This window comes from Haliaeetus leucocephalus, unplaced genomic scaffold, assembly GCF_000737465.1.
Source record: "Haliaeetus leucocephalus isolate CR32 unplaced genomic scaffold, Haliaeetus_leucocephalus-4.0 Scaffold598, whole genome shotgun sequence".
NCBI lineage: Eukaryota > Metazoa > Chordata > Aves > Accipitriformes > Accipitridae > Haliaeetus > Haliaeetus leucocephalus.
The window spans coordinates 5,402,296-5,418,641 of record NW_010973034.1 but is presented as its reverse complement, the minus strand read 5'-3'; the positions used below and the strand labels follow the sequence as shown (position 1 = coordinate 5,418,641).

Genomic DNA, 16,346 nt, shown 5'->3' with positions numbered 1-16,346 from the left:
TGTGCACGGCAGTGCAGGCATTTCAACTAAGAGTACCTATGTCACCGTTCCGCACCCTCTACCTTACGAGAAGAAATTTTGTTATTTATGATTCATGCTCAGGCCATTATTGCTCATTCTTTGAACCCAGTCTTCTAGGTTTTGTGTTTTCAAGCATCTTTGCCTCCTCCATGTGCGTTTCAGCAGATCTTCTCTTAAATCGCGCACTTCTTCCCTAGCAGAGGCCAGAAAAGGCTTGATTAGAATAGCCTGGAAATGCTCTCTGGCCACGATTTTCTCAGCATGCAATGCTACTTGTTATTATCTGACTTCTTTCCTGTGGGACAAGGGTGTACCTGAACAAGATGAATAATAAAATCTTAAGTGCCTTCACAAAGGACATAGCACTGTTAGTCAGCATTGTGTGGTTAAACAAATGTTCTAGAAAGCCAAAGGCAGACTAAACTTTAAAATGGCCTAGATGCCAGAGATTAAAGCTGTATCTGCAGCCTGGTCCTCATACAGAATACAAAGAGGGAAAAGATAAAAAACTAACAAGTTGGTAGTATAGATTACATTCCTTTTTCATAGCTGGGATTACTCAAGGCACAAGCAGTTTTCTACAGCTTAACTTGTTGAAAATAGAAGAGACATAATCAGTGTAAGCCTTTGTGTTTGGTAGATTTATGTCTGTGGTGATGACTTTTAGAAAACGATTTTGATACCAGACTCCTAAGACAATGACTGCTCTGTTATCAGTGTTGCCAGGAATTGTCAGAGAAATTCTGATAAACCTCCGAAGTGGTATGTTTGCACTTTTAAATCCATTTATGTACATGTAAACTCTAGTTTTTATCTTGGAAGATTTAAATACTTTTTTTAAAAAATAGACATTTTGGTGCTTCAGGATGTGAATGGCCTTTTCCTGCTATGAATTAAGAAACAGCCTTCTGTTGTGAAAAAATTATTCCACAATTGTCTTTCAGGTGGTAGCTGTTCAAACCTAAGAAATATCATAGTTAAAGAATTTGCAGTTGTATGTCGTTGGCATATACTGTAATATCTGGCTTTTTCTGTACTAATGCAAAAAGCTCCCCTTTGGCCAAAGCATGTTATTGACTATTGACTATATTGGCTCACTGAATATAAATCCAATTTCATACCCAGAACATATCTATACCTCTGGAAATGCCAGACAGTTGCTTTCAGGCACAGATTTGTTTAGGGGTTGGTAAAACTTGGTGGGAAGTGGCAAATTTCTGTTTGGTGGGTGGGGTGGGGAAGGCCAAACTTTGTGTTTCAGTTCTTCAACATCCTGCAACTGAGCTCTTTCAGGGTGAGCCATTATGTGCTTAGATAGCTGGAACTGGCTGTAGTGAGAACAAGCTGTAATCTTGTGCTGAAGTGTCCTTTATGATGCCATTTCATCTGCCGTAACTCAAAACAGTCTGAGTTTTCCCTATTGTTTCTCCCATTCCTTCCTAAAACTCTTCTCAGTGGCAAGTTCTTCCGATCATCAAGCACAGCTCAGACACATTCAGGCATCATATTTGTTAATCCAATCTTATTAATACTGATTTTCGTCTGTGATTAATTCCTGCAGTGTTGATGCAGAAGCAAACTTGGAACGGGAACTTTGTTGGTTCTTGCCATCTGTTCTGTTTACAGCTGCCTAACCTTGACAAAATATTAATGTCAAGTCCATGGATTGTTACTGTTCCAGGGCTTGTGTTTATTTATTTCTCTTTAGATGGAAGGATATACTGGCTGATGTAAACTTCTGTCTATTATGCATTCTTATCAGTACCATCCCTCATACAAGCACAGACAATGTGCATTTCATTATTTTGTATTTCAGTTTTACAGCCTTCCTTAGAAACTGATGTCTAAAGTTTATTAAGTTAGACTTTGTCAAGGAAGGTGGGTTTTAGAGGAGGATTTGGAGGGGTAGGTTCAGAAAGATAATACTTCAGCTTTGCATCTGTGGACTGAACAATCAAAAGCACTTTCCTTCATATTATTTTCAGTTATTTGTTTCCTCCAAACCAAAGTAATTCAGTACAGTCACTCAAAGAACTATTTGCCCTTGCAAGTAAAAATTCCCATCCCCACATACAGACTCAGAAAACTGAGATGAAATTTAGTCTAACTGCAGTCCAACATCCAGACATTTCATTCATCAAGAGTTATGGACTGAAGATGTCCTCCTGAGATTGTCCAAATACAGCACAATTTGAGCAGTGGACGCTCACAAAGTTGCCAGTTGCAGTTATACACCTTATATAAGTAATATTTTTGCAGCTTGTACTGGGTAAACAGCAGTACTGGAAAATGTAATGAGGTCTCAAGGATGAGTGTTGATTGTTTGCATTTGTACTGCTTAACAGGTGGGTATCTTCTTGAACTTCTGCCCTGAAGAAAATCTATCTGCTTGCATGAAACATGCCTGTGTTTCATGCCCATTGACAGAGATGTGATTTATTTATTTGTCACAGACACGGAGACCTGTGATTATGGCTGGCACAAGTTCCAAGGACAGTGCTACAAATACTTTGCCCATCGGCGTACATGGGACACAGCTGAAAGGGAATGCCGTCTCCAGGGAGCACACTTGACAAGCATCTTGTCTCATGAGGAGCAGATCTTTGTGAACCGTATGTACTGTTAGGATTCCTCTAAGCAAGAGTGGGCACTGAGGGTTCAAAGCTAGTGAAATATCCTCCTGATGACTCAGCTTTTACATCTCCATCTTAAAATATACTTTTAGAATGTTTAAAAGGCACACTTTGTGTTCTTCATGTTTATTTTTGCAGTGAATGCAAGTTCCCTATAACTATTAAGTTATTATTTGTTACATAGCAAATACTTTGTTTTTGAGGAGGAGAACGGGAACTGGTTTTTTGGCATTGGAAATTGATGAAACATCTTTTTCTGGAGGTGTTAGATTTTTTGTGCACCTGACATCAATGACCAAGCCACCATATATTATGTTAGGTAGGCATAAAGAAATAGTTCCTGTATGTTGTGTTACCCAATTTAGACAACACTGGTCACAGCCTAATCAAAACTTTAAAAACATAGATTAAAATACATGCTTTTATTATTTTAATCTTTTTTGCCTTTTTTCCTCCCCATCATATGCTCTCAGGTAGGAAACTAATCTGTTTTCTTTGGGAGACACCATCAGGAGAGAAAAGACATGATTGTTTAAAACTGTAGATGAGAATCTGCGTATTTATAGACATCCCAAATTAAAACCGAAAAGCTGAAAAACAGCCTGTAAATAGTTGTTTGCATAATGAGTAGAAGAATCTTAAGAACAGGATGTCTGATTCATTCTGTGCAAATTCTTTTTATTTTCTTTGGTGAAATCTCTTCCATTTATGGGAAGGTTAATAAAAATATCCTTCTGGTTCCTTAGGTATTGGGCATGACTACCAGTGGATTGGCCTCAATGACAAGATGTTTGAGCGTGATTTCCGCTGGACTGATGGTAGCCCACTGGTAAGATGCCTTTGAAATGAAATCACTCATTCATTTCTTTTTGTGGTGGCTTATCAAATTCCCACCAGCAATGAGGAAAGCTTCATGAAAAAATGTAGTCACTAAATATGCACCCATGCAAACAGCCAGCAAACTCTTCTTTTGGGATAACTACTATTTTGTGGTGTAGTTCTAAAATCTTATTCTTAGTTCTTTTTATTGTATATGTGGGAGCTCTCAAAGCTTCCAAACAGAAAAACTCAAAAAGTCTAAGACTGTAATTTAAGGGTCTCTGCAGGAGCTGTTTGTTCTCTTCTGGTCTTACGCAAGCACACATGTGGCAATTCTCCTCTCCCTTCTGTATATGAAGCAGAATGCATTTTTGGGGTGAGAATATGGCATTCAAGCTCTTGTGTTCACTGGATCTGTGAGAGTGCACAAAGGAGCCTCGCAAGCGTTGTTGGAGATTGTTTCTAGTCTGTATGGCAGCTCTACAGCTAGGGTAGAGAAGCAGCCATCCTTAGGTGGTTCAGGAGGCCTGTAACCAATAATCTGTCCATAAAATTTTAAGATGCTGTTGATACCTCTATTGCCTTAAAACAAGAAGGAAAATCAGCAGAAGGAGAGGGAGAACACTCTCTACCTACGTTTAACTAACCTAAATCAAAGAGCTGATGGATACAGGAAATGATTGAGCTCTTTCCAATTCAAAACAGTCTCTTTTGTAGAAGGGACAGGTGATTTATTGCTGTTTAACACCTATTGAAAACATTACATTAAAAAACCCCAAACTGGTTATGCGTATTATTTTCCTTTCCAGTTGTGAATTCTTAAAGCAGAAAGCATCTGGACACACGTATGCACATGCTCACACATGCATGCAATGATCATTGCTGCATACCATGTGGCTACAACTTACTTAGAAAGACACCTGGGGCAAAGCAGGTTTCATTTATTACCATTTCATTAAATAACCAGAGGTTTAAAATCCTCTAAAATGACTTGTAAATCAGCCATTTCTTGGGGAAACTACCATGTGTGGCAGGTGACAGCACAGGGAGTAAGAAAAAGATAATGAAAGTTTTTGTTGCCTGACTGATTGCTCAGTGTATCTGCAGTGGTACCAGTGCACCCGTTTGTGCTTGGAGCCACAAAATCTTGCAGAATGTAAGCAGAAGGGTTTCATTTCATCATTTTCTCTTGCCTATCCTCATGTATTTTTGGGCGCACAAGATGTGCCATGGCCTTGAACTTTACTCATTCTGTGTGAGTTCATTCTCTGTCTCCTGATGTGGCTTCTTACACCTCAGTAACAGGCACCCTCTGAGGGTGTTTCAGGTTTGGTTGGAGCTCAGGGGTGGTCCAGGCTGTCTGCAGTGGCTGGTCAAGGATCTTACACTTTACTAAGGGATCTAAAGTTAGGTGAGATAAATTTGGGCATAAATGTAGTGCCTGAAGGGGCAGCCCATCTTACACTAGGAATTGTAAAACGAGATATACACTCATATATTCCAAAGACAAGTTTGGTATGTCACTGAATGATGAATTCAAGGAAATTAAAATTGGGGCTGAGATTCTCTTTTTTATTTCAGGCTACTGGGCAAATGTGGTATTACATTTTTACTTTAATTTTCAATTTTAAGAAACAAAGATATCCTAGGAACAGAATAAGACCATCTGTCCAACAGATTTATCTTTTGATTGATCTTTTTTCCACTTTATTTTTCTTTTCTTTTTAACAACTTCCCTCTGTCTCTTCCTTCAGAAACAATTTAGGTGTCTCTTGAAATCATTTATGTTCATTGCTTCAATAGGTTTCCCTCATAACTTATTCCATATGGTTTCTGGATACCATGGTTCTGAGCAGCTTCCTCATTTGCTTCTTTTCCCTAGTTTTTAACTTATTTTTCTTACTTTCTAACCACTCTTCTGGTTGCAGTGATTTATTACTTTTCTAGTAATTAATAGGAACAATAACATAATTAAATATATGAATCAAATGTATTTCCCTGATGATTGTCTTAAAATTCCAAAGAATTTGAATACTAAGTCCAAAAATTACATCATTTATATATTTGCAGGTGAACAGTAGTCATGATAGTGTTAAATGCATTAATATAATTTATGATCATAAAAATCAGCATTATTACATCAACACTTAGGTTCTAACTTGAATTCTGAGATTAGAGCTAGCTTTTGCATATAGCCAAAATATAAATAACCTTCTTGTGTTTTACGTGTCGGGGTGCATCTGTAATTCAGCTGTTTCTAGCTTTGTTGCCCAGCTCCATGCTTTCTCCAAGACAATATTATCTATCTACAGTTCTATTCAACACTTCTGGCATAAAGAACAATTTCTCAAATCTGGTGCGGATTCCTCTGATATAAGAGTTTTCTTGGATATACTATCAGAAAAGTCACTCCAGCTCTTAGATAGACTGTGCATATGCAATTGACATACATTCATCTTTATTTTGATACTTGTTTGAATTTTCTGCCAATAACAGCTTGGATTACATGCTTACATGATTTTATTAGGTTTTGGATTAAAAAAAAAAAGTTCTGATGCTTGGTAGACTTAAAAGAAAAAGCAAATGAACAGCAACAGCAAGACATATTGTGGATGGAATTGTTGGTGCAGTGCTGCAGTTGACCCAGTACTGCCCAGATGAAATAGCTGTGATATATTTTAGTGATTTCTCTTTCACATGAGTTTTCTTTCTGAACCAAAAAAAAGCCCCTAGAATTGGGAATCATTGAACCACAGGCTCTACCATGGGAGATTATGGAATAAGTTTGGATTACTTTGGTACTCATTTTCCATGGACATAAGGAAACCCACAACTTAAATACTCAGTATGTTGAAAGGAACTCTTTTGCCAGGTGTTGGCATGTGTTTTATTAGCAATTTCTGGAAAAAGGATCAAATACCTTTTTTTTTCTTTGCATCTAAAAGGTATTTCAACCAATGAGTTCAATGGAAGGAAATCAGCCATTTTTTGACATTTTCAGCTCATGCCAAATTTTGTTTTTCCAGATTTTTTAAGCTGAAGCTAAGTGCCAGTCACCATTAAAAATGATAGCTGGACAAAGCACATCATGAGTTCCTCAGTGAAAACCAACAAACATACTTCCAAGTGCACTGCACTTTGTTTCTGACTACAGTGAACTATTAAATACACATGCCTACCCTTAGCTATTTTTTGTGGACATCATAGCCATATGCAGCACTGCCATGTAAATCTTGTCCTCTCCGACTTCCATTGGCTACCAAAATACAGGGGGGGCTTTTTTTGAGCACACTTCTTGTCTCTCCATGTGAGATGAGGGTGATAAACTCACCTTTGTCATTGGCCTAGTAATGTGAGAAAGCTTAAATTCTCAGATGAGGTTGTGGAAATTTTCCTTTCCTCATCAATCAGTGGATCATAGTTTTGCCAATCAAATAAGCGAGGGCCATTCAGTTTTCTGTGCAGTGTCCAGGTGAGATCAGTTCATGACCCTTCACTGGGATGGGAGGTTGGTTTGTTTTTTAAGGTGTGTGGGACAATGTAACCAAGATTTTTAAAAAGTGAGCATATAGAATTAAGGTTCTTACTGGGAAACCTACACTGAACCTAGAATACCCTTGACAGGCCCACAGCCCTACTGAAAACAGGGGCAATTATTTAGGGGCCTAGTAGTGGAGTAAGTATAGTCAGCCACTTTTGATATCTTGCCATTCTTTTTTTAACCCCTATAGAAAATACTGGCTGTTAGCAATTCATCAAAAACAGCAGCAGTCAAAAAAGCCCCTCTATTCCTGTGCATGTTTTTCAGGTATCAACTGGAATTTCTGTTTAACTTGCAAAAATAATGCCAGTAAGCAAGTATTCGAATAAATGAAGTGTGATCTTGTAAATACATGCTCTGATTCTCAGAGTTCCTCAAGGAAAATGTTGATGTCTTGAATAGCAAAGCAAGTACAGTCTGATTCAGTGAGAAAGCAAGGAATAGTACTTAAAACTTTTTGGTCCACATGACATTTGTCCATATCTGTCTTGAGTCTACCTGTTTTCCATAACAAGAGCTTTTAAGACAAATGAAATTATCCTAACAAAATAGAAATGGGCACATTCCTAAATCATAGTACTATAGGCTCTGTTCTTGCAAAGAAAACTTGAGGAGGCTTTTTGATCTACCTCACTGAAGTGTTTGATGCATAGTTATCTGTGTGCTTTTAGGGGATTTGGGCAGGTTTATTTCTTAACTGTGAAGTGGTTTTTAATTTAAAACTGCTCAGCAGTTTCCTGCCTTTCAGGCAAAATGTCATAATCTTATGCAATGGATTGGGTTGTGTAGGTGAAGTCTCATCATCTCCCAGTAAAAAGATGCCTTTTCAGAATGCTGTACCCACTACATCCCAAACACATACTGAGCTTGAAAAGTGCAAAATAACATGATTGAAGTAGTTGGGTCATAGCTCTCATGCCCTAAAGTTTAATTGTCGGTCCACATCCTACTTTTCCATAAAGAAATTACTTTCTAGGTAACTGATATTTCATTATATTGTATTTTATTGTCCAGGACAATTTGCTTACATTTGTCTTTTTTGCAATTTCTTTAAAAAACAAATTGGGAGCTTATTGGCTAAGGTCAGAGTATGTCTTCAAAGAAGCTCCTTGGCTAAGCTTAGGCTACCTTGTTCAACAAGCAGAACAAAATAAGCTATAATTATACTAAACTGTGGAATCCATTGCTGACCATCCATATGAATCTGATTTGTTCTGATTTTATTTACTGTATCTGTATGGCAGGAAGCTATCTTTTTTCATCTACAATGTGTTGCTGCTCTGTCTCTCTGTTCCCTTTTCTTTTTTCTGTTTTTGAAAGAAAGAATTTTTCAGTGTTTCCAGTGGTTGGGAGAGGTGGATTGGTGTTCTGGACCTGATGGGCCACATGAAGAACACTTTGGCAGCAGCAACCATTCCCTTTTTATATCAAGGGAAAAGAGTTGATAGCAGTTGTGTTAGTACAGCATAAAAAGTGAATGCTCTTTCAGGAAACCTAGATCCTCACTTGTGGTGCAAGTTCAGTGAGAGTTAGAGATTAGGGGCCACTGCCACAACCATGGACTTGGAATACTAGCAACATCTGAAATAGCATGGGCCAGTAGGAAGGGAATTTGTAAGCTGCAAACTTTGGCGTATCTGCCTCGTCCCTAACTTCAGATAATTTGTTTCAAAGGTGAAGGTAGTGAGAGCAGGTACTGAAGTGTGTTCAGAGAACTCACAGCACCCCAACATTTTTAAAGCTTCATTATTCATTACTTCCTTAAAATAAAGCCAATTTCTGCTCAAGACATTTCAGGTATGATTACATTGACAGATGGAAGAGGCAGAAGAAAATAATATTTTAAAGAGCATGTTTCATTAGCTCTGCTTTTCTTCTATTGCAGTGTAGTTATAGGGCTGTTCTGTTGGCATTTGGTATGGGAAAGCATTAGTTTTCCTCTGATTTACATTCTACATGGGAATGAAGATGGCTATATGTAAGACTGTGTTTACATTTAAAAAATTACAGAATCAAAATTTTTCCTGCACTTTTCTGTAGACTTTTCTCCCAGCATTTCTGTGATAGTGAACAACTCTTTAAGGATGAATCATGGACAGTCTTCATCCTACAATTATCATAAGAAGCTCTAAGCAATAAAAAAAAAGGTATTTGGGAAAATCACAGTGATACAGGAGAAGAAAGCAAGGCCCAAATACTCGCACAACTATGTGAACAGAGGAATTTGTCCATGCCTGCTTGGATCTTTGTATACTTAAAACTTGATGTAATACAAACTACAAAATAACAGAACTTCCATTATCAGTGGAGACATTTAATAATTGGCTTGATCAAAGGAAGAGTGAACACAATGTGACATTTGAAAATATCTTAGGGAAATTGAATTTAAATAATTCACTTAGTTCTGTGAATAGTAACTTTTACAGCTGTAAAGCACACCCATCCAAATAGAAAAAATCTGGTGTTGCTTTTGGCAGCTTCTCCATTGTATTTGGATTGCTGGCCTTTCACTGTTAAGGACCCTTGTGAGCAGGCACAGCGGTAAAGGAGTCCTTTGGAGCTATTCATGTTATGGATTAAGCGCATATAGCTACTTGGGGTTGTGCCTTGGGCCTCCGTCTCACAAGGGGAGTTATTCATATCCCTTGGAAAATGCTGCTGATAATTAGTGCTTTGTAGGGCGGTGAGCTCACTCCCATTACATAAGATTAGTGCTGTAATAAGGAGCTGGCTAGTGTCGGTGGCCAGATTGTCTGTCACTTGGAGAATGCTGCCAGCTAGGAAAGTAATGGGGCATATTGCCACTTTTAAAACTGTCCAGAGACTCTACGTTAGTTTTTCTTCCCTTCAGCATAGGAGCGTTTATGCTTTGTGTTTTGCAATGCTGGACCTGAGGTTGTCAATATTAGGTAGCTATATTAAAAAAAAACCAACACAAAAAAAAACCAAATAAAAAAAAACAAAATAAAACAGAAGTTTAATTCTGGCAAAAACAAAGCCCTCTCTTTTCCTTCCTTTATTGGTCAGTGAATCAGAATGGTTTAACTTGAGCAAATCTGTAACTGCACCCCTCTCAGAAAGAGTAACTTCATTGAACACAAAAACCTTCAAAAGGCATGGAGTATTGTAGGGAAGGAGCCTGCCTCTGAGGGTTAAATAAAGCAAACAAACTAAAAAGTACTGTAGTCAGCTGCAAACAAAAAGCTTATTGTGCCCATGTCCCACAGGATCCTTGGAGAAGGAGATTTTAAATCTACCAAATGTTTTCGTTTTGTGCTGCAGTCAGTCATTACAGCCTCTTTTTAAGATGCTCATTTGACCTGCATTTAAATGGAGGAGAACTATATAATGTTATTAATGACAGGTATATTTTTAGTTCAGTATGTCATAGGCAGTAAGGAGGGCCTCTTGGACAAAGTGGGGTTTTGTCTCATTTTTACAAGGGGGGTCAGCAGTTACTTCAGAGCCTCATTATGGTTGGCTCTGGGCTAAAACTCTTGGACAGCTTCAAACCTGTAGTAATTGTTGATATAAATGACAAAGTGCAGGATTTTCCTTTTTTCAGTGGCTGTCCTGGTAGTTGTGTACAAAAAGAATAAGTCACACCCCATGCAATTTGCATCATGTTGATAATATATAACTATGTTAGTGTGACTTCCAAAGAACATGTATTATACTAACCAACATTTAATACCCTACCATACTTTTCTTCCACAGTAAACCACCTGCCCATTAGCAAGAGAATTTCACCAGCTCTTTGCCACTTATTTTTCAGCCTCTGTGCTAAGATGACTTCTGAAAGCCCAACACACACAGTATACCCACAAAATTGAACTATACAGTGTGCGAACCATAATGAAAGTTATTACTCTAAGAAGAGTTGGTACAGAGCAGATAAAAGTCAATGGAGTTGTGTCCACTGGCTTCAGTTAGCTTTTAAAGAGTTAATAAAAGAGATAACTTTTCTGAATTATTATTGTGGAACTACACAGTTAGTATCTGGACTCAGTAATGTGTAGACATTGCCATCTAGTGGGAGTTTTCTGCTATACTTAGTGGTTTCTGCTTCTCATGGAAAAGTTGTCATACTCCGCTATTGTTTTAAAAAAAACGTCAAAGAGCTAGTCATCCACTCCACACACAAAACTCCCCCCTGAAAGATAGTACTAATAGTGCTTTTATGTTTCAGCTTCATCAGCTAGCCTTTTTTACTTGTTTCATTTGTATTCCTTAGATTTCTTTCCCAAAGTTATTTTTGCATAGATCTGACAGCTTATTCAATATGCAATCAGTGCTTGTGGATATTCATAGATATACATGAGTGTATGTTATTCAGAGTCCTTTTTTTGCAAGCTGTTGCACAGGAAATCAAAGAGTCTTTCAATACATCCCACTGCTTTCTTACCAAAAAACCTTTTCAAGTGAAATCTTTTGCAAGGGTCTTTAGCAAAGCTCCTTCTGGGAGTTTGTCTTTCTCACAGTGTGACTGTGTAATGGTGAGTGTTGGGTGCCTGCCTCATCCAAATCCTGCCAGTTTCCCAAATCCCATGCAAAAAAAGCTCAGATTAAGGGCTTGAGGGAAGCCATTCAACTATGATATAACATATATCAGGATCATGACATGATTTTTATGTGTACTTGTAGATAAGTTTAAATACAGCAGCTGCCTTCAAATTGACTAAAATTTCTCCCAGCAAAGATTTACCAACACACTTAGCTTGGTGCCTCCTTCAGCAAGTTACTTTAGCATGTGTCTGAATTGTGCATGGGATCTACCCTATAGAGTTTAGGGCACCACCTATGTCTTTAAAGCAAGGTATATGCTTAAGCACTTACTGAATGGAGTTTTTAATCTCATGAATGCTTTTGGTGAGTTCTGTCAGACTGCTCCCGTTCATAAAATTAAACAGAAAAATCCTTTGCAGGACTGGGGTGAAATTAAGTGAAACAGAGCCTATGCTCTAAGCTAGTTTCTTGTCTTTCCCAATGTATAAATGCATTTAAATACTAGGTGAACTTAATGGAAGTAGTTCAGACATTGCCAAATCTTCACAGTAATGTGTTTGAATTTTTTTTATCAAAAGGAAATGCAATGCCTTTGAAACTTCCCATCAGCGTCTCATGTAACAGAATCAGTGCTGTATAACAGTATGAACCACGAACGAGGGTTTTCTGAACTGATCCATATACTCATTGGAACCTTGTGCTGATCTTGTTGTAGTTCAGCCAATCTATAAAACTGGGTAATTGCCAGGACTTACTGAAAGTGAAATGTAATTTTTAGTTAAGCTATCCAATTACAACAGAACCTCCACAGCGAGGGACTTGTTCAGGGGCTTTCCTGATAAAGATTTCTAAGAATTTGTTTGCTATTGTGAAAAATGTGTATTCCTCTTCTTAGCAGAGTTATGGGGGGAAAAAAGGACAATAGTCAGTAAGATTTGCAGTGGTGGTTTCAGCTTGTTTAGTGATAAATACCCAGCAGGAAGAGTTGCTTCACTTTATGATGAAGTATCCAGTCAGCCAGTCCCTACATCTTTCCTTTTTTTTTTTTTTATTTGCCTTATTAGTCTTGTATTAGGAAGCAATCAGACAGGGAAGCAGCTAGAATGAATGAAAATAAAAATCACACTGGAAATTACAGGTCCCCAAAAGTGCCAAGACAGATTTGTACTTTAAGCTTATTCAAACATGCTGAAAACATGCTTCCTTTTCCCAGAAGGAAAAGCATTAACCCTGTAAATCTAAACAGATGTATTTCAAGTAAATTATCTCCTGTCTTTAGTTATGTACAGAAGATTATTTGCCTTTACACATTAAGGAGGTCAAACAGGAAAGTTTTGTTTGCATCAGTAGTTTATTTTGTTGTGCTTCATTAAACACAGTGCTTGTTGACTATTTTGGAATACAAAATCCAAGCGATTGATCTCAGCCACTTGGTATGCCTTTTGAAGATAAGGAATGACTGAAATTTCCAGATGATTGTCACAAAGCTGAGATACTGCTTACACATGGATTCAGCTTGGCAGTGCAAACATCTGAAAGAACTGAGTGGATTACTCACTAATAAGGAAATGAGTCTCTCAAATAAGGCTGGTTATCTGAAAATTTAAATAACAAATCTCCCACAAGGTAGGATCTTGTTCATGATGGGAAGGCTATGCTCATTCAGTTTAATTAGCAGACATCTGAATGAGAAAAAATAGTGAGTAGCTAATAAAGTTAGCTGCTTTACAGTTCTTGCTATAATCCTGGCTTTCTTAGATTTAATTTATGTGAAAAGTCAGCCTGTCACCCAACTGGCAGATTATGGCTGTGCATTAATTCAATGCCATATAAGGAAATCCTCCCTCAAAATGTGGAACTTAATAACATGTCTTCATGGGCTCTTGTAACCATCACATCCAAGCTCCTCCTGTGAGGCAAGAGAATATATTGTCACTGTTTTACAGACTGGGAATCAGCCAGTCAAGTGCATTGTCTAATGCCACGTAGGAAGCCTGAAGAACTGAATCCCATCTCAGCTGCAGCTCCGTTAACCCATGGACCATTCACCCTCTTTCTGCAGGAAGATTTTCAGAGATCTTTACCAGAGAAAGCTAGAACAACTAAATCTAATGTGTCAGCACAGACTTTGATTTCAACAAAAAAACTGTACAAGAAAGATTAATTAATTATTACAGTATAATTAAAGGCATAAAGAGCATAACAAGAGCTCCAGTTTTCAGCCTGAAATGATGGCAAGACAGACAAGTGGTGTGGCTCCCAAAGGACCAAATGAATGTACAGGGACAAAAATCCTGTCCCCAGTGCTAGGTCCTGCAGTTGCCTGATTACACACAAACCACAGTTTTTTGATAAAAAACACCCAGGCATCTTGCCATCATGGATGTTGAGATTTGCAGAGTGGCAGGTGCAGTGGTGTCTGCCTGAGCCTGAGGTGTGTGTTTCCAGGCTTCACTCCCCTGCATTGCTTTGAACTTCCCTCTCCACAGCCATCTCAGCAAAGCACGCTTAATAGCTGGAGGAGAAAAGTGTAGCTGGCCAAACCTCCTTTGAAGTACATTTTGAGTCATGTACATAATTAAGATTATATGTCCTAAAATGTACAGTCAGGCAGTGCTTTACATCTTAATCCACGGGAAAACTTCACATGTGTTATAGTAATGTTGCTTAAAAACCAGGGTAGTAATGTTTTTTATGTCCCTCTGTGTGATCATCCAGTGTTAAGTATTTCTGCTGAGGGAGGAATAAAAGGGTCATAGCAGCTTTTCTTCCGTGTATTTTAGCATTTGAATCTATTTAGGTTTACAGAAACATAAGTCATATCTTATGAATGATACAGCTAAAAGTATTGCTAAAGGTGTCGACTGAAGCTTGGTTGTTGGCAAAAGGATGTCCTGAGCTTTATTAATTCAAACACAGTGCTCCTTCGTGCAGTTTCATTGGTCTGCTGAGACAATGACAGTTTACATGAAGATATAACCTAGCAGCAGGGTGGCTGGAACAATGCCAGCAGGTTTTGGCTCGTCTGTGAATATGCCTGATCTTTTTTGGACATGATCTTAAAAACCAAACAAACCTAAATGATACATATTGCCAAGGCCGGAAGTTAATTTTTTTTTTTTTTTTTTTTTTTGTACAATATACTTTTCTAAAAGACATTATGCATTGAAATACAAGGATCTTAAATGGCATAGCCACTTCGAAAAGGGAATTGTATTCAGGGTATTTTGAGCAGTGTTTCTCAACAGAATAATTATGACCTGAGAATCTTAGATGCTTACTGCACTTATTGCAAGGGTAGGGGAGTCTTAGCACACTTGGTATGAGAGATTGCAAGGGATACCTTTGAAAACAAACAGTACAAATCAATATGTGACTTATGCAATTTGGTTCTTTCCTATTGATTTTTTGCTGATATAGTTTTACTGGAGATAGTGTAGTCACTCCTGATTTAGACTAGTGTAACTGAAAAACAGCATCATGCTCATGGTCATGCAAAAATGTATCTGTAAGAGGAAAACAAAATATTAGTTTATTTGTCTAGCAACTTATTCCACTCAAACTGTGAGAATCTTTTTGTATCATTATCCCATTATCAGTGGCTAAATAAGGCATTGAAAAACTACAGAAGAGCTGGGTGGAGACCTAAGAAAGCAATTCAGCAGTCTGGAACTTCCTCTGCTAAGCAATTCTGGCACTAAACCCAAGCAAAATCAGAGTTACTCAGCCAAAATAAATCTGTGCAATGACGATATCAAATGTGAGGTAACAGCAAGTCATGCTGGAGGATATCAGACATTCTTGAATAAACCACAGGGCCTAGATTGGCCTTTGCCATTACACTGCAGCGCTGCCAGCAAAGCAAACAAATATTCTGGAGTCATTATGGCAAGGCAAGTAAGAGCATATGGAGTCTATGTGCTTAGGGTGGGAGCTGGCAAGCTGCTGAGCACCTTCAGCTCACACGCCCCCAATAGCCATTAAATATCCTTAATTCCCACACTCTGATCCCTATGGAAGCAAACATGTCTGTAGTATAATTTCCACAAGAAACAGCTGCAAGGCTTGTTTAAGTCTTTCTTTTGCTGTCAGGGTGTATTGATCAAAATTTTCTATCACTAACCTGGCTGTTTAATTTTTCTATGTGTCTGTATGTCTGGGCATATTCTTGAAGGTTATTGGATTGCCTCAGCGTAAGAAGTTGCTGCCCATTGTCTGAGCAGTATAACCAACCGTGCATACACTCATGACTTACATTAGCACATCTTAATTTTCAGCTGGGTTGGGTAGTAAGACATTCAGAGGTGAAGGTGAGAGGTGATTGCTTCCTGCTGCTTACCCCATCTCCGCAACACTCAGACAGATTTCCCTGCAGCATGAGTGAAACCTACACCAATTTTCCTTCAATGCCTTATACTTTGTGGTGCTCTGGAAGGTGCATCACAGCCCCCCATGTAGAGGAGACGGAGCAGGTATCTGGGGCAGTACTATCAGCAAGCCTAAGCCTTCTGTGTGTGCATTCACTCAGCTATCTCTGGTTTAGCCGGTAGGAGCTTTCTATGTTGTGGTAGCATGACCTTTTCCAATCAGATTCCTGCATCCTTAACCAGCTCTGCTATAAAAAGGTGTTAGACCTTTGGCTCAGTGGCCATTCCAAAATAGCCTTTTGGAAAAGGGGTCTTGGAGCACCCTAAATTACATTAATACACACCATGCATAGGCATATTCCTTCCTCCTCATTTTCCTTCTCGCTGGCTCATGAGATACACACAGAACTTGCTTTTCTTTTTTTGCACTAGGTGTTGCAGGAAGCCCCCCTCCCCCCC

General features: G+C 38.4%; 1 protein-coding gene across 1 annotated transcript in view; it reads left to right on the top strand.

The window, feature by feature from the left end:
- Positions 1-16,346, top strand: part of VCAN (versican) — a 111,335-nt gene that overhangs the window by 90,047 nt on the left and 4,942 nt on the right. The window contains exons 11-12 of the mRNA XM_010578053.1: positions 2,475-2,633; positions 3,401-3,483. Coding sequence (XP_010576355.1) covers positions 2,475-2,633; positions 3,401-3,483 — 242 coding nt within the window. The remainder of the gene's footprint in view (positions 1-2,474; positions 2,634-3,400; positions 3,484-16,346) is intronic.